This window comes from Aphelocoma coerulescens, chromosome 13 (genome assembly GCF_041296385.1).
Source record: "Aphelocoma coerulescens isolate FSJ_1873_10779 chromosome 13, UR_Acoe_1.0, whole genome shotgun sequence".
NCBI classification, from domain to species: Eukaryota; Metazoa; Chordata; class Aves; order Passeriformes; family Corvidae; genus Aphelocoma; species Aphelocoma coerulescens.
Genome location: NC_091027.1, coordinates 14,504,862 through 14,524,172, shown reverse-complemented (window position 1 = coordinate 14,524,172; position 19,311 = coordinate 14,504,862). Strand labels below are relative to the sequence as shown.

The following is a 19,311-nucleotide window of genomic DNA, read 5'->3' as shown; positions in this document are numbered from 1 at the left end:
AAAAGAACCCACAACCAACCTAAAGCTTGTCAGATTAAAGAAATTTTGGCACACACAGCTGCAAAAACCCATAAAAATGCTAAACCTAAGCCACAATAAATAAATAGCCTACAATGCTAATTACATGAGAGGACTGTAGATATCTGCCACTCATTTTTAATCTGCATTTTTCCCCAATTATAAGCAGAAGTTGAAATTTTCTTACACATTAAGTGGCAAACAAAATAAAGGCATGCTCCTATGTATTATAAAATTCAGTCAAACAATTTTAGTTCAAAAAACTGAAATCTCTTCTCTAAAAGGTCTTCAAATAATTCTTGTTTTTCCTTTTTTAGTCAAGGTACAAATAGATACAAACCAGTTGCACACAGAGAGATCATATTTTTAGCATCACTAGCCTAAGTTTTGCATGTTTATCCTGCTTTACATGAAAAGCTAGGATTAAAGAAAAACAACACACATTAGGGTTTTGAATTTGAAATCCGTTACGGTTGATGATCATCTCCAAAAATAAATATTCCCACAGATAGAGGTCAGTGGTTGCCTGAAATTGCATCAGTTAGTGCCTGATCCTCCACTCCTTTGGGACTGCTTTATCATATTATCAGATTAATTAAAACAGTAGTTTTAGCATAGAACATCACAGTTTTCTATTCACACATTTGCCATTAGGTGCTTACAATTTATTGATCTGAGACTCATCATAGGGCTTTTCTCAGAATTTAACCACTTAAGAAGATGGTACCTAAAAAAAGTACACATAAAATAGCATACACATTAAGAGGGGTGTGTTTTTTGTCTTTTATGTGTTGATTTGGTAAGCTCTTGCTATTCTGAAAGAAAAGCAACTTCACTGTACTAGAATTCTAATTTTGAGGTGACGTGCATTTATTTTCTTAATTTATAATAAAACATCTGTATTTTGTGGCTGTATTTAAAAAACAAAAAACAAACCCATAACTTTTAGGGACATTCTTTCAGCCCTTCCTCTAAGACAACACAGATCAAACAATGTTAATACTAGTGATAAAATTTTAAGAGGTGAGTAAAAACTAAAAGCCTTAAAAGAAGACAAATGGTTTATCTACATGTGTCTCATTTCAGCACGTGTCTCTTTAGGTTTTCAGATAGAATAGCACCTACAATAATGATGTAAAAAATATTGATCTCATATTATGGAACTACCAACAGCCTTGAGGTTTTTCTTTGGTTTTTGTAATCTCACTGCATTTCTTTCTCTAGATGAAGTAATCTTTACATTGCTCTCCAGCAACATCTACTGGAACATCAGTAAAATGCTGCTATTTCTATTAATCACCCATTTAACATCTAGTAGGGCAGAGTTAGCAAATGCCAAAAGCAGAGATAAATGCTCTGCAATTCAGATCCTGCATTGTGGGCTCAAGCACATCAAGGTGGCTCAGCTTCAGCCTTTTACTTTTCTGCCATTTCATAAGGACCAAAGTCTTCATGACTAATTGCTACCAGAAGTCATCTACCATTTATACTCAGACATACTTTATTTAAGTCCCCAAATATCATTTAAAGTACCAAATTACATCCAGGACTTCCATTTTTGTCAGAGAAGTTACTCCTAATTTCGGTTTGATCCAAACAGAACTGAAGCATTAAAAGAGCTCGGAAGAACATACAGAAATGTTTTGAAAGGTGAAACAGAGGTGGAATGGCAATTCCAATGCCAAAAAAATAAACAAGTTCAGCAAAACCATAGTTAAAAAGTAAAAATAAAAGTAAAATTATCCACAGCAAAACAGTGAAACATTTACAAGTTCTGATTTCAAGTCCTCAGAAAAGAAAAAAATCTGTCCCTCTGTATGAGAATGAAAGTGCGTGATTAACTCCCACTGAAGGTAAGGAGCATGGTTTGAAGTCCCCTTTCACTGATGGGAGACGCTGCTTGCCTGGGGGCTCGATCCCTCTCAGCTGTGTGGTGCCTTGTCACTGCCTATCTCGTACCACCAGCTCCTGCAAAGGTACACACAGCACTGCCCCGGAATTCACACGGCACGAGCACTGCGCATTCGGATGGCTGCAGGCAGGAACGAGCCATTTGGGGAAACTTGCATAAAGACCAAAGTTCTCAAGTAAACATATTCATTTCACTGTGCAGGGTGCTCATCTGTAGGTCTGCAACACTGAATTGTGCCTATCAAACAATGTTTACTCTATGACAGCTTACAAAGTTCGCTTTTCCCAGCTCTGCTTACAGCCAGCCAGTAAGTGCTCCACTTTACAAATAACTGATCACTACAATACTATTTGCTTTCTTTTAGAGCCCTAATAATAGTCTAACTATCCTTGACTGCCTGTTCACTCTTCAGTGTGACAATGAAATTCAGAATGTCACTGTTGCTCAGAATCCCTTCCTCCTATTTTGAGTCAGTTTGCTGATACAGAGAGCAACTGTAAAATGCAGGGAGAGAAAAAAGGCACCAAAGCCAGTGACGACCAGAAACAGGCGCCCCAATAGTTAAATATTCCAGTTGTGAATAAAAAGCACTTACTAAAATTATTTCTGCCTTTGGAGTCCCTATAAAACCTCAATGTATTTTTATAGAGAATAAAAGGGCACGTTTCCCAAAACCACAACCCCTTTAGGCTACAGAATTTTATATTATCACAAGACTTAAGTTTATAGGCTTTGCCTGCTAAATTAGCTCCTCTCAGTAACAGTTAAACAGAAAGCCCTTTATTGTAATCCAAGTGCACTTGCGGACAGCACTTTCAGAGTTAACTCCATTTGACAACTGACATAAATCCATTATTCTAATTTGGTGATTGCTTTACTAAACACAGATGCATTTTATGAGTTTTAGTCACGTATTTCATTCAGGATGCTACTTAATCTCAATTTACAAAACATAAACACGAAATAGGTTTTACAGTATGTCTAAAAGGGTATAGCTACTCATCTGACAAAATGCCAGGCAAACAAACCATATTCACCTAGACCTAAACTCAATGCTAGATTTTACCTTACACAATAAATAGTAAATAAGTAATTTTTTTTAAAATTTAGCTGTTGCAATCAAATTGCAGAATGCAAGCTCCCTGAGGGTTGTAAGACTCTAAAGCTTTTCTTACACTGAGATTTAAGCACTGAATTTAACCTCAAGCAAAGTCCAGCTTTCATAAAAGCTGACTCTCTGATTTATTCTGACACACAGAGAAAAGGGGGGAAAAACAAGCACTCATTGTGAATACAGCATCCTCAGACCCCATTTCTAATTCAATTTATAGCACATACTTTACATCTTAAACAAAAGGAATCTGATACAACACCGATGCTGCCTCTTGCTGCAGTTGCCTGCCTCAGTTACAGAACGCTGAAAATCCACCGCTCCGACCAAGCACTCCATAAACCATTCGGATTCAGACACTTCTTACCTGCCTCAGTTGAAGGCTTCCTTCCCTTGTTAGCAGTATGAAGCATTCTCCAGCCTTCCCAATCCTTAGCACCGGCCTCAAATTGCACCGCTAAGTCCCTTTTTTGCAAGAAAACGCTTATTGAAAGTGATTAGTTTTTGTTGTCCCTTTTAAGTCCCTCCTGCAGGAAAAAGCCGGGGAGCGATGTGACGCCACCTTTTAATCTTTTGCGAGAGTGAAAAGGCAGAAAAGGAGCGCTCGATCAAACTGAGCTTCACACATGACTAAAACTCGGCGGAGAGGCTGCGAGCTCTGGCTGAAGCACCACTAGGCGTGAGTGTAAGAACAGAGAAGAGGGGAGAGTCAATGAAATGTGACAACGTATGTGCATCAAAGACGGGGAAGAGGGAGAGAACAATGAGAGAGAGATCGCGACAGCAACGAGGGAAGGAGGAAGAATGAGAATGGGAGGCAGAATAAGCCTGAAGAAAAGAGGAGAGTTTTGAAGCAAAGAATTCGCAGAATAAAGCCAAAGTGTCTGGCAGCTTCTGTTTTTATCTCAGTGAGCATGACATACTGCCTCTCTCATTTAGCAACACATTCTTGTCTCTTCCAGGTTTGAAAACTGAGATAATCACAGTGTGTGCCTGTTTTCGCCTGACTGGCACACTTGTGTGCAGTATACCTGAGATGCCCCCCAACCATCTTCTGGAAATGCATTTATGTGCAATTAACTTCATATATTCATTAGGAGAGACACCCCCCGTGCCCCCAAAAAACAGGAGCTGCTAATTTCTACTTCAATTTACAATGTAGTTTAACTGGCAGATGGAATTCTACTTATAACTACTAACAAACTGCCACTGATAAACAAATGACTGAACAAATGTTTGATGTTGATAACTGAGTTATCATAGCAACATATTAGTATTGATAAATCTGTTTTTAAGAAAAAGTATTACAGACACTATTTTATTTAGCCTGTAATTTCTAGATGAAGTTGCTCTAAGTGGTAGAAGAAGAAGAAACTTGACCCAGAACTAACATTTTTAAAGGAATGCATCAGAGATACGTTCATATTTCCAATGTTATTAAAAAACAATTACAAGCTAACCCCCAAATTTCAAATTTAATTTTGAATTCCTACCCATTCAGAAAAGATGCACACACTAAGTCCTCATACAAGTAGGGTTCATTTTCATGCAAGATGGGTGTAGGATGGGTGTGTGGATTGTTTGGGTCTTTGGTTGGTTGGTTGGAGGTTTTTTCCTAACTACGAACACGTAACATCAAGGCAGCTTCTGTAATTTGCTTTGTTCAAACCTTCTACCTTTACACGGGCAAGGCAAATGGGCTTTTTGCCAACTAGCAATTGGTCAGCTGGCCCAAAGCACACAAGGTACCTGTCTGCAGAACTGACACAAGTCCACAACCAGAGTCAGATTTACAAGGAGCCAACATGCAATAGGAACAAACCTAAAAAAGAAGATATATTTTCCTTGCTGCAGCGCCCTATTTGGGCTGTTGGATCTGACCACCTCAACTGCATTAGGGAAAAGGAAGGACAAAGTCAGTGACTTAAGATGCTGGAAATCTGGATCTACATCTGGACTGTACAGAGTAGTGCTGTGGTAGCTCATGCAAGTCACACAGTGCTACGTTCTGGCATCTGGGTCTTAAGGTACTCAGGTACCTTAAAAGAATATTTCAATAGCTTTGCATAACCCGGCATCCTCTTTTGTAAGGGTTTTCCAGTTCCAGAGAGGAGGTTATAAAGATGAGTTCACAAATGATTATCAGGGAATATGGGGTCAGTTTCAACCCCAAGTAATTCTATATCATTATTATACCACAAAACTTTTAAGAATTGATGCTTTTCTATGAATGTTTGCCTCAAGAATCACACCAGAAACCATCATAGTAAGCTCTGGACAGATGGAATCCAGCTTTCATATTTGTATAGCAACACTTGCAAAACAACTCTTTAAAGTTGCAAACCCCAACCTATTGATAAATTTGTGATTGCTTCAGCATTTCACCTCTTATTTTTTGTCCCCTGGGGACTGGGAATACACTGACATAAATATGGATCCATTGAAATCAGATTCTCACTAACTTTCTAAAGCAGCCTTCATCATGTGAACTTAAGAGTAAACTTACCACAAGAACACTAGTGAGTACACTAGGCTTTTAAATCTCTCTGTATGTGTATCAGTGCACCACTAGCTGACCTAGCACAGGAGCAGTTTGTGTGATGGATTAAGTATTCCTTCATGCTCTGCTGGTTTAAGGAGTCCAATGGATTCCTTACACTGTTTTAAAAGCCTCCTGTTTTATGGAAATAACACCACGTGAAAATTCAGGGGGACAGAAAGATGAAGCAGAAATAGAGATTCATGAGTTTAGTTATTGCATTTTTTTCCAGAGTATTATTAGCAAATACTCTAAAGGAACTGCCTCACTACCTTTTGAAAAGAAAACAAGCAAAAATAAGTCCCAAGCCCTATAAGAAGCCCCTCTGTCTATGCAGTGTGTGCACAGGCACAGGCCTGTGCACACCTAGAATGAGTAATGGGAACAATTAGGGGAGAGATCTTTCCTGTTTCCCATTCATTTTGTATTTTCTCAACCTTATTGGTAAATTGCTTTTCTCATGCAGGTCTTGATAAGAAGTTTCCACATCTCTTATAACGTACTAGATTATATCCATGACAACAACTTTCAGAAAATGCAAACACATACATACATACTTCTAGAAGTATTTATTCATTCTCGCAGGCCTATCTACAAATTCACAATGGACTCAAATGCCTACATTTGCATCCAAGGTCAACAAAACACTTGAAAACTTGCATGCAGCTTGTTTGTTTTCATGGAAGACATAAGACTGTGTGGCTAAAACTAAGCATGAGCTTATACACTGAAAAAAATAAATTGGTTTTTACAAGAACTGACCTTATGTTTGAACTAAAAGTGTTTGGACACTGAACTGCTTGACTCCTTACAGCTCCAGTGAGCAAGACAAGTCGTTCTCCTATGGAAGTTACTCTATAAATCAGCCACATTTTCATAAGACAGGTGAGGCTTTGACGAACATGAACGTGAAAACTGTATTTTACTGCTGTTAAATGTGCTTCCACTTAAGCTTCCTCAAGCAGTACTCCAGAAGCACACCAGCACTATGCCAGAGAACATTACAAAATAACTACACACAGAAATGTACCAGTAATGCCATTTTGTGCAGAGATATAAATAGCTGATTTCCAGCCTTTTTTTCCACACTTTCACCATTACAGAGAAAATAACTAAACCAGAGCTTTCCCCTCAATCTTACCTGAAGAAGCCAAGTTTAAGTTTAATCACAGAAAACCTCTTGATACCATACTTGTCTACTCTGTTAGAAATCTGGATTATTCTCCTGTGTGTTTTAGGTCTAAGAAATCCTTAGTCCCCATGCAAACACATCCTTTGTGACCTCAAACTTCTGCAGTAACAGAACGGTGTTAGAACATTCACCACACTGCGTTGTGTCAATGATGCCGAGTCCAACCCATCCCCTACAATCCTCTCCCAGCAAACACAGTGTCTTCTAGAACAGGGAGCATCACACAGCACATCATGGGGAAATAAAGTGGCAAACGACTACAAAAGCACTCACACCTGTCACGGGGACTACTGGCCAGAAACAATGATTGACTGCAAGTCCTCTGGAGTTTAAGGAAAGGCTCTGGTTATGCAGAAGGGTCAATGACCCTCTTAGCAATATCCTTCTTTATTTTACATCTGGCAAAGACTTTCTTTGCCAATTATCTAGCTGGGTGACACAAACACAGAACTAATTTTTCCAGCCTTTTGGTTTTGTTTCTTCTGTTTCTGACCTGAAGACAGACTGTATCTGAGAGCATCTATTATTTTTTTTTTCGGTTACATCTGTTGGTTTAATAAAACATACCACTTTTTTCTGTCACAAACCCTGTTCCAATATCACCTTTGGATCTCTAACACCACAAGCACTATAAAAGTAGAAGGGCATGGTGTGGCCCTTCATCTCTCCCCAGACTCCATTCCCTAGAATGGATCTGTTCACTGCTCAGAGGGAATAGAGGAGGAGCACAAGGGCTAGAAGTGAGGCAAAGCATACAAGAAAGTCCCTTGTGTCATGTATTGCCTATACTTAACTTCCCAGCACCCAATTTACAATGAGAAATGCAATTGGTGTGGTAAAGGATCAGACATGATTTTACTGGTGAGAGGCATGAAATAAAGACATTGCACAAGAATAAGCTACACACAACATCCTGACAGGGTGAGGAAAAACTGTGATGCTATTGCTGGTAAGAATTATAAAACCCCTTAAATGCTGCTTTTTGAGCATAACTGAATACATGTGATAACATCATTATAAATTAAAACTGTTTATGACCTCCATTTGGTCCAAACACTACAACCTTACTCACTATATGCATGGTTGAACAAACTGATCTATGACTGCCTGTGTTATGCGATAGAAGGGATAGCCAAGTTTCTGAAAAGGAAACAAAAAGAAAATCCCAGCAAAAGCAGCTTGTAATGACTCATGCAGATTTCTCAATGGCTACTGAAAATAATCTTTGAATCCTATCATTGTCAACTCAGTGAGTGATAATAACTAATACCTAAGTTCTTATTTTATTTACATAGTTAATTTCTATTTTTCTCTATTTCATAAAAATAAGTGTTAATGTTTTGAAACCTATCATTTAATGAATGAATGGAAATCAGTACTTCTATAAATTCTGCTAAAATACTAGAATAGGAGATAATCAGTATGTTCTTGATTATTTGGGTATAAAATTTTCAAAGAACATGTAATTCCACCCCACCCTTGTATTTATTTGTAAAACCATAGAGGAATATGCATTTAAACAACATTTCAAGAGTCACACTTCTGTGGCACCAACTTCTTGTCTGCTCCATACATTTACATTCAGACTTTTTACTCCAATTATAGTCACACATGCTAAGGCCTTCCAAGACTCCTCAGTACCTCAAACAATTCCTAAAGTATCTCCCACAGAAGATTTACATTTTTTAAACCTGCAGTAAACCGATTACTTTCATCTGTGCCTAAATGGCAGCCAGTGCATGTGAACCTCCTATGCCTCAATTAACATCAGGGATGGGAAGAATCATTTACCTACAAGGTTCAGGTGTACCTGATTTCTTCCTGCCATGGGCTGAGAGCTCCACCACGCTGTGCAGGCACATTCTGCTAGCAAAGACAAAGGCTGGCTTCCAGGAGAGCACTGTGAGGCTCGTAAAGCATTTTCTTCACAACTAGGTAATTTAAGTTCTCTACATGAAATACAAATCTACGCTGAGACAACAGAGTGCACAGCTTCACTGAGTGCACAATTTATTTCAGAGTACAGGGGAACACACTTAGAAACTGAACAAAGCCTAGTTTTACTGCCCAGTCCCCTAAATTAATATGCAACATTCATGCCTTAAGTATACCCTTGAGCATTCTCTGAGCCACAGCTTTGAAGATGTGTTGGTTTCCTATGCACTAACTTGACCTATATTCAGGCTGACTTCTATTCTGAGATTATTTCTGCTGTGAATTCAATTCCAGCCTCTACATACACTGCTTTGCTACACCTGTGATACAGATGGCAAAAAGCAGAAGGATGTCAACAAATTAAAAGGCCACTGCTGTCATTGCCTAACAACAAGGGTAATCAAAAAACCCTTTTTTTTGTAAGCTGATCTTGACACAAGCATATTTCCTCGATAATGTGGAAGCACAGAACCAAATCTATAAACCTTTTTAAATTGTTTGCTTTTATGTCAGGGTCCAAAGACCTGCTGCCCTGCTGGACTGAGGTTTGATCTGTGGCATGAGCCAAGGATGCCAAAAACTGCAAGAGATGACAAAAATGGAGACAGGGAAATGAGTAACTTTTTATTTTCAGAGAAAAGTTCCAAGATGAAAACAGAAAAATGGCTCTCCATCTCTAATACAGGACACAGCAGAGGAAGCAAAAGTCTTACCTTTTTAAAACTTGCTCTTGTTTACTCATGTTCTGATCCACAATTTTTGTACCAGAACTCCACTTTTCTACTATATGGACAGCACAAAGGTCTTACAGGATAAGGTCTCACCCTACTAGTAACACCTGACAATTCGTTAAGTGCTTCAAATTGTTTCACATAATGATCAAGAGGACATATATACTATAATAGAACACCTAAAATGCTACTTATCTCACTAAACAAAATTGTCAAGCCCTCTGAGTTTACTAAGTCAGCTCAAAGACCCCGTGAGAACTTGGAAGACTTCCATTCCTGCACAGATATCCCAGAGCTGTGATGAGCAGGAACACTGGAGGGACTGCTAAACCAGCAATTCCATAACAACAGGGTATAAAAAGCAGTGCATGATCCCACATGCAGAGCCCTACTCACCACGTGAGTCAAGAGGTTCTTTTATTAAACACTTTCATGCTGCATGTAGGCTGTGACTCAAGTGAACGAGTTAATAAGAAAAAGGGAAGTCAAGTTCAAGAAAGTCTGGTTTACTCCCCATCTGTTTTGGTACAGCACACAGAGTAAAATTCCACCAACAAGGATTGAAAGAAAAGCATAAAAAACCACCCTTAATTTGGCATCTTCTCAGCTTTCATCAGACACAGGATACTGGTTTTGGTGAACCTGTGGTATGAACCACAACAGCTGTTCCTGCCTTTATCCCTGTCATACCACTAAGAGAATGCACACTGAAGTGAAAGAAAAAAAAGGTAAATGTGAAGTGCTGATTAGAATGTTGAGAACAGCAAGAGCTTGACATGATTGACTCTTGAGACCTTTAAGATATAGTATTTTAACTAAATTGTTAAAAAGTGACAGAAATGTTCAAAAAAGCATATGCATATTAAAAATGCTATAAAAAGTGAGTATGACATTACAAATGACTAAAATGTAAAAAAAAAAAAAATGCACATTTTAGGTCTGGTTTTACAACTGATTCACAGTTCTGAAACGCAACCTGATCAAATTATAAATAGCAAGATATGACTTTTTAGATATATTCATTTTCTTAAAGTTATCGATAATAAGTAATTCGATGTATTTAAAAATAATCCCAATTTAATAATAACATTCTTCTTTTTTTCCCCTAAATGTGGTTTTTTTTTTCTGTAGAATATACAGATTTTGATTCCATGGAAACTCAGTTGAGACTGTGCCACATCTTTCATACAGCTGACTGAGAGCATGGGTGAACTATCTGGCTGTTATTTGAAATGTTCTTCAACTTTATGAAGAGAGACTCATTAAAGCAAAAGCTTTCCCACAAACAGTTTCTGACAAAGTGAAAAAGTAATTAACACAAAAAGAAGAGAGAACTATTTTTACTTTTACTATTTTTCACCCAGCCAGTTTATTACAGGCATTGTCATTTTTGACATGCTCTCTTCTGTGACAATCATGGACGCAATTCAAAACTTTACTTATCAGCCAACGCTCTTTTACAATTACCTCATCCTTACTTAGGAAATCTGGGATAAAATGGTACAACTTCAGGTACTGAATACCTATAAAAAAACCTCTAGAAGCTGCCAGGAAGAGATATTAATGACACTATACAACATGTCAGTCACCACATACACTTCCCAGAAAGTGCTCGTCTTAATGCACACCAAAAGCACAACATTTAAGTGCTCAACATTAACAATTAATTGTTAATTAACATTAACAATTTTGAAAAAACATCAAAAAACACAACAAAAAACCCCCAAACAACAAAGCAGAGAGACAATCTTAGAGTGCCTCACATTGTCTAATAACCTCCATTTCCTCTTTCTCTGAGCCTCCTGGTTTGTTTTTTTTTCTCTCCATTTTTCTCCCTTTAAACTGTGCTTGATGAACTCAATAGAAAAACACTTGGATCCCTGATGATATTTTATATAACCTTATTCATTATAGATTTTTCTGCTGATTAAGGCTTCAAAGTAACTATAATAATGTAAAGCAATACCATGCTGCTGCTGTTTGGGGGGTTTTTAGCATAAAGGATATGAGCCAGACAAAGCATAAATCATAAAACGTTATATGCATTCTGTTGCCTTTATCTCTACTGTAGCACCTAGTTTTTGTCTCAACTAACAGGTTTCCTGTCAGCCAAATTCACAGACTATTAATTGTCATCAACCAATACATGTTCACAACAAAGAAACAAAATGTGTGAAGAAACACCTAGTACTGTGAATTTCATTTTCAAAATGCTTCTCAGTTTAAGAATTAGCCAAACCCACTGTAACATTATAAGTAATGTCTGATCCAAGGCCTAAGTAGTTCCAACATATCTTCTGGTATTCACCAGAATAGAAATATTTCTTTATGCTTATCAAGAAGTCCTTTAAGAACAATGAAAGGATGTTATTGAAATACATTCAACACCTGCTGATGCTTAAAGTCCACAAGATAAAACAAATGTTTACCACAAAGATAGAAGGAGGAAAATGTTAGTCCTGGATAAACCACCCAACACTAAAGACACACATGCATTTCTCTTGCTTACAGTGTTAAAATGACATCCATGGAAAAACAGCAGCCAGCCTTGCATTTCTGGAGCCTCATACCACCCTCACATAGCTCTGGCTGCGATGGTGACCCAGAAGCTTTTGGGCTGCACAGACCAGCTCTGGGGAAGTCCAGACTGCAGGGGAGGAGAGCTGGCAAGTGCCAACACCTGTGCCCCGTTAGCTGTGCCTCCCTCGGCTGACCGTCAGTGACAGCAATCACCACTCTCCACTACAGGGACACCTGGGCAGGGAAACCACGGCCCTTCCCCACTGCCCAGGTCCATCAGCCACTCTCTCCTCTCAGACCTTGCCCAGCCACACTGCTGTAGTGCAGTACCACCTGTAGGACTGCACCTACAGGTCTCAAAGCAGCTCATGGAATTAGACAAACACCCCAGTGCTCTGCTATGTTACACACTGAGAAACCTGTTCTTACCAAGCTGACTGTGCTCACATGTACCCAGTGACCTTCCTCTGCCAGAAGGGTCAGCAGGAAGGCTGAGCCTGCCAAACTAGAGCTGCACCACTCACTAACCCTGTAACACATCTACAGGTTTTGTTATGACATCCAATATTTACTAAGACATCAAATAAGGAGGATGTCACTGCTGGAGCTATTCAGCTACAAACACAGTGCTTTGCCCCCCCAAACCATTAAAACTGAGTTTAACACTTAGCTGGAGAGGTGGCATCTACACCGAGGGATGGCAGGCTGGTGGTTTCACTCCAGGGATGTTCGTCTCTAACACAGCACTCGCTTAAGGCTGGGGCCCTTTGCAGACCGAATCTTTCTAGACACAAAGGTGCTCGGGACAGGGGAACCCAATGCTCCCTCTCCCCTGCCCGGCCTAGCTGCAGCCAGCTGCCCCAGGGGGTAAAGCAAGGAGAAGACAGGAAATTCCCGATTTTGCTATGGCTGTGGGTTTTTTTCAGTCACAGAATGGTTTGGGTTGGAAGGGACCTTAAAGATCATCTAGTCCCAATCCCCCTCCCTTCGGCAGGCACACACCTTCCACCTGAGGAGGGCTTTTGTTGGTTCTTTTGGTTTGTTGGTTTTTTGGGCGGAGGGAAGCAGCGTTGTTGCTGTAGTTGCTTTTCTTTTCACCTGGAGCTCGGCCCCCAGCAGCTGCCCGAGCAGCCCGGCTCCCGAGGCCGTGCCCCGCCGGAGCCCCGGCCGGAGCGGAGCCGCTCCCGCTGCCAGCCCCGCCTCGCCCAGCCTCCCTCCCGGCCCTGGGGGAGCGGGCGGTGCCCCCGCAGCCCCGCAGCACGGCCCTGGCGGGCCGGAGATGCGCGGGCGCTGCCCCCGCACGGCCGAGCCGCACCTGGGGCGCTCGGGAAGGCACTTGCATGGAGAGGCACGGACAGGACCCCCCACCCCCCCCCCGGGGTCCGGCACACGGCTTCTCTTTGGAGCGAGAGGAGGTGACCGTCCTGGGCCGGCGGCAGCGGCACGGCAGAGCCCACGAACGCCTCGCAGCACCCACGGCAGCCCCTCGGGCGAGCTCCGAGCGCGGCCGGGACCCGCCTGACGCTGCAGCCGGAGGGCTGCGGGCAGCACCTGCCGGCCGGCCCTGCTGAGGGAAGGTCAGAGGAGAGAGGAGCGGGATGTGATACAAACCAGAACTGACAGCGGCTGAGCAGAGACACAGCTCCAGCCAGAGGAGAGCAGAGATTCTTCGGATACCAGTTGCGGCTGTGATGTGCTATGAATTCCTGAGCAGCCCGGCTGGGCTCACCGATCAAAAAGAGATGCCAAAGGGCCAACACTAATGGCAAGTCTGTCTCGCCACAGTCATCAGCATGACAAGGCTGATGCCGTAGGTGCCTGAAGAAACAGATCTTTTATTTTCTCAGAGACCCAGGTACAGACTATGGGCTTAGCTCATGCATAAAACCCAAAATTAGGACAGCTGATGGCTGCTAGTAATGTGAACAATTAAGGACTATAGTTTTCACTTTAAATTAACAATTTTAAACACAGGATTCCAGTGAATTTTTAGCTACACTGCCACTGAATGAAAAAAAAAAAAAAAAAACCAAACCAAAACCACCTTTTACATGAGTCTGAGCTGAACACTTTAAGTTATAATCAAACCTTATTAAAATTTAGTTGCCTCATTAGCGACTCGATTACAATTCAGCAAGACCAAAAAAATCCAAAAAAAGAGTAGGAAATTGAACAACAGAGGGAGACAGGGACATGCAGAATCAGTACATATTCCAAAGAACAATATGCAAACATGGAAATACTTTTGCTCTGGCTACAAAGACCTCACTCAATATGTGACTGTTTAAGTCTGAAAGCAAATCACTTGCTTGGAATCTTAACTCGGCAAACTCCTCTTTGGCCTCAAAGTACATCAAACTCATCTTTCATACTTTGGCACATAAATTTCCCAGAACCCAAAGATGCCCTACTGTCCCTGGGGCACTGCTGAGCCTCACCTCTATGGGCCACAAAGAGCAGGAGTGCAAAGAGACATTCCCATCGCAGCACCTACACCTTCCTAGAAAATTGATATTCCAGGTAGTAAAATTAAAAAGAAAAAACCAACAAAAATGCACAAGCAAACAACTCTTCTTGGAAAAGGCAGAGATGAGAGCCCTGCCTGACCCTGCCCCTCTCAGTCTGTCTGCACAGGTGACAGCTGCTGCCTCCTCCCATCCCCACGCTCACCAGGGGGAAGGGAGGTTGCATCTATTTCGGTTATTAAGTGGATAATGACTCCATATGCTGTCCTGCAGCCAAGCAACAAATAAAAATCATAATGTACAGGCCAAATAACTTCCTTGGAATCTAGACACATTACTGTGCATAATTCCCTTCTTAATGGTTATAAACAGACCAGAGCAATATACAAAAATAACATTCTACACAGAGCATGATTATAATCAGCTATGTATGACATTTCTGTGCCATTTGGGTTAACTTTCAACAGCATTCTAACAGAGCTTGTCATTTTTCAGGTAATATCTTGCTTCAGTAATTCTATTTCAAAGTAGAAAACAACACCTAAGGTTACAACTACTAATAGAGTTATACAGAAGCCATCCTAAATCCCCAAAAATATTTTTTTATTTGCAGTAGGGATCCCCCCAAAACCACAGGGCTAGTACTGGCAACTTATTTCTTCTATGCTGACTAGAAAATAGAATGTAAACAATAATATTTTTATTGTTCAGACAAGTTACATTGAACTCCTGGGAGTCAGTGTTTTAAAGCATGCAAAATCCATGACTGAAACAGAGCCTTGGAGATCAAATCACGTCTCAGTCTGAGATTCATTGCTGGATCTTGGGAAAGACAATTATCTTTGATGTGGTCAATTTTTTTTAGTTTATATAATGGTGGTAATGATACCTCATAGGACTCATTTAAGGGTTTAATAACTAATGCTTACACAAAATTTTCAAGTTGCTAATCATGATTATTTAGCTAAGTGTTAACCTAATGCATATGTAAGAAAACAATATTAATGTATTCCCAAAGATGATTATGATAATGATTATTATTAATGCCACATGGACAAATGTAATTGTTCCTCGCCCACCCAGGTTTGAGCTGTGTGTGACACACCTGGCACCTGGCAGCAGAGGCAGGGCGCCTCAGAAGTTACAACTATGCTAGAACAGGAAATACTGGAAGGAAAATATGCTCACAACACAGTCTGAAATGCCTTAAAAAGCCCAGTTTAGAGTCAATCTGAATCATTCAGACTCCAGTGTGGCTTGCTGGTTCAGCTCTCGGGCAGGGCAGAGCTGGGAGCTCAAGGAGAAAGCAGCAGGAGCCCCAGCAGAGCCGGCCAAGGAAGTGGCTGCAGCAGTCCTGACACAGAGGAAGAAGAGAGAAAGCAGCAGGAGTCATGGTGAGAATGGGAGGGAGATCTGTGGAAAGAAGTGCCATTGCCAGTTTTCTCAGCTAACGTTTCACCCAGAAAACACCGGGAACAACTGCACTTGGTGTAGTCCTCCTCAGAATAGAGCAAGTTTTATTCCAGCAAATATGAATACATTAGGGAAGAGAATAATTGAGACTACTTTAGAAGGCTTCAGGAAAAGAAAAATCCTGTAAACAAGATTGAGCAACAAGTCTTTGAAAGAATCCTTTTGTTCCCGGCACAATGCTCCCAAAATCTGCCTCTTCAGAACAGTTTTCATTTAAGAAAAAGAAAAAAGAAGAGAGAGATAAAGGGAAAGCCAAGAACACATTTTAAGGCAAAAGCACTTTAAAACCATTTTCTTACTCTTCAGATTTTTTATAACTAAGCCTGGAGGTTCATTGTCCACATTCTCTAACACTGGAGGTTCTTGGGCTCTGCTGCTTGCATGGCTTTTACTGGGCCAGTACAAACAGGGCCCGCAAAAAACCCTCCGTTGACTGGCCGGCCAGGTGGGAACGACACAATCTCAATTTCAAACTGGGAAAACCCCCACACCACCCATTTCCCAGGCGAGTTTCTAGAAAAGCCCACTCTGCCTTTGGCCAGGGTACCCTCTGCAGAGGAGGGAGGAACGTGCAGAGGAAGCCACAGGCTGAGGCTTATGAGGGGAGGATGAGAGAAAACCGGGATGACAGCAGCAGCGCAGGGTGGGAGCAGGGTACGCTGGGGACTTTGAGTGACCCTTCACTTTTAGGGGACTGACTGGCATCGTGGGATATTAGGATCAACTTGCCAATGATTAGCTTAGGGGTGTGTCAGATCAGCAGGAAGCTGCAGCATACTAAGGATTTCCCTAATAAACAAAAGGGACTGCTATTAGCATATCAAACAAAAGCACATGTTTCATTTCATTAAGCAGTGTAGGAAAAAACCAACCTGTTAATACCTACGCCTCCTGCTCCTCTAGTGGACTTGCAGTACAGCCCTGAGGCTGTAATGATTATTGTCACCTTTACTAAAGATAATTGCCAATCTACCACTGCCCAGAAAAGGCAAGGCTCATGCTTCAGCTTGTCACAGTCTGACTAAAAGTATCAACACTTTAAAGTTATCATATATTCAAAGTACCTCATGACTCCTAAAGAATAGACACAATAGCAATGCAGAGGAAAAACAAAGTTCTAGTTTCTAGACCACGGGCTTTAGAAATCAAACATTAAGTAACATTGGTACATTTTTCCTGTGTCTCTGAGCAAATCTCCTTCTCTGTCAGTCCTTGCTTGAAATAGCTGGGTACACACACACTTGTGTGAATCTCAAAGCTCTGAAATGCCTAAAAGTTTCACAAATTCCCTCAAATGAATAGAGAACAGGACCCTTTAGCCAGAAGGGTTCTGACAGAAGCCAGGAATTGCCTGTTCCATCAGATCCGGCTGGGTTAGCCTGCCTGTGTCCTGCTAGAGCTGGGGCAGGAGGAGGGAGGGGAAAGGAGGAAACTCTGAGCAGGTGTGGGGGAACAGAGGGTACTGCTGCCTAGAGATGCTCAGTGGGTTGGATGGGGTTTTTTATTCCCACTTGCCAAAATCCTAAAGTGCTACAAGCTCCACTGAAGTCCACAGGACTCTAGCAATGTACACTAGCTTACAATGTAATCTTTAAAATTTGCATTTTTCTCTGATACTAGCACCATTTACCTCACTGTAATCAAGTCTTTACTAGAGTAAACTTGTTTCTAAACTCTCCCGAAAACCCTAAAACAGTTTCTGCACCTGTAATACACATAGCGTATTTGTCAAACAAAAAATAAAATAACTAGCTTTTAAAAATTCCCCTATAATTATAATAAACATGGATGTATTTTGGCCACAGTCAGTAGTAAGACATACAGCTCGCTGTGAAGCGAACTACAATCAAACATATTCATGGCATTCAACATATTAAAATTAGATGACAAATCTAAGACAGAAGTGACATTTAAGTGAATGATTTCCATAGTCTGTCCCCATATGTTTCCATGTTCAAATGCTGCCTCTCTGGAAACACCGCAGTGACACGGAAGCCCACAGAATTCCTTCCGGGGGGATGGGCAGTTTTGTGTTAGTAACTAATGAAATACAGTGACTTACAGCAATAGTTTTATAATATACTCCTCTTGCCTTGAACCTAATCCAGACTAAACCATGAATGAACAACGCAAGATGCTCCCTGAAGGGCTGTATGGTGTGGGTGACACATTTCTCATCTCCCTAGAGGTGAAGTACATCACATCCTGAGATCTTCCAATCTCACCCCTCTGCAAAGCTGCTGACTAGTCCAAGAGTGAAATATCTAATTCACACATGCTTTATGTGCTGTGGGACTAAAAAAAGCAAAACAAACCCCCATTTTTCAAGCATACACAAATCAAAACCTAAGAGTAGAAGAAATGTATACAAATAAATTCTGAAAGAAATAATTTAAACAGCTTTAACACTGGACTTCTAGTGTGTCTATCTGTCAGAAAATACTAATGCAAGCAGTCAGTTCAGGTTTCACTGACTTGGAGGTAGCAGACCCATTGACTTTAATGAGGCCAGGATTTCACAGTGAATTTAATCTGGAAAAATCACAGCTGACTATTCTTGCAGGATAGGGCAGGGCACAGTGCTACATGACTGAAAGGGACACATAAAAGCAGACCCAGAAAGTCACCAAGACACACAAGCCATAGTTTGATGAATGAGAACCCAGTACAATGCAGCACTATGTATTGCATTAAAGGCTTTTTGGTTTTGGTCATTATTAGGACCTGTTATTACAGGTTTTCATTAAAATTATGCATAATTGTAATTGCTAATGTGTTATTATATCCTCCTCTACGTGAGAAGTAATGAATAGTCTAAATTAAGGAAAGAAACAAGCCTGTAGGTGAACGCAGGCTTGTTCCCACTGTGATTTATTGCAGGATTTACTTATCATCCTATGGACTGTTCTAGGACAGAAAGGCAGGGCAACATTTTCTCAGGTTTCTTTACCAAAATCGGTTTTGTTTTTTATTTGAAACGCAAATTATAAAGGAATCCAACAGGTTAGAAAGTATAAAGTTCTAATTTATTTATTTAATTTTTAAAAAGTAATAATTTAAGTCTGTGCATCTTCCAGTAGTTCATAGGTAGTACAGAGTGAGGGAAGCTGCAGCATAGGTGCAGCTTACTCAACCATATGCTGCTTTCCTTAAGCAACCCATTTTACAAAAAAAAAAATAAATATCTTGTGACAGATTGTTTTGACAGCTAAAAAACATTTAAATTTTTTTAATGCATTTTCCTGAAAGGCAAAAATGTTAGATAGATGTTAATTTAACAGATGCCTAGTTCTGCATCATCAGCCTAAACTGGCAATTTCTAGCAAGTCTCCTTGCTGTATCACAACATGAAATCCTATGAATTCCATACAGATAGGCCTTTCACAAACTTCAAACAAACCATTCTCATTGAAAG

At 40.6% G+C, this 19,311-nt stretch overlaps 1 protein-coding gene across 2 annotated transcripts in view; it reads right to left on the bottom strand.

Moving 5' to 3' along the window:
- Positions 1-19,311, bottom strand: part of TENM2 (teneurin transmembrane protein 2) — a 744,328-nt gene that overhangs the window by 331,996 nt on the left and 393,021 nt on the right. The window contains exon 1 of one of the 2 annotated variants that reach the window (XM_069029270.1): positions 3,409-3,478. The exons of the other annotated variant lie outside the window; for it this stretch is intronic. Within the exon in view, the coding sequence (XP_068885371.1) occupies positions 3,409-3,454 (46 nt within the window). The 5' untranslated portion in view covers positions 3,455-3,478. Of the gene's footprint in view, positions 1-3,408; positions 3,479-19,311 lie in introns of those variants that run through there. 2 annotated transcript variants of the gene reach the window in all.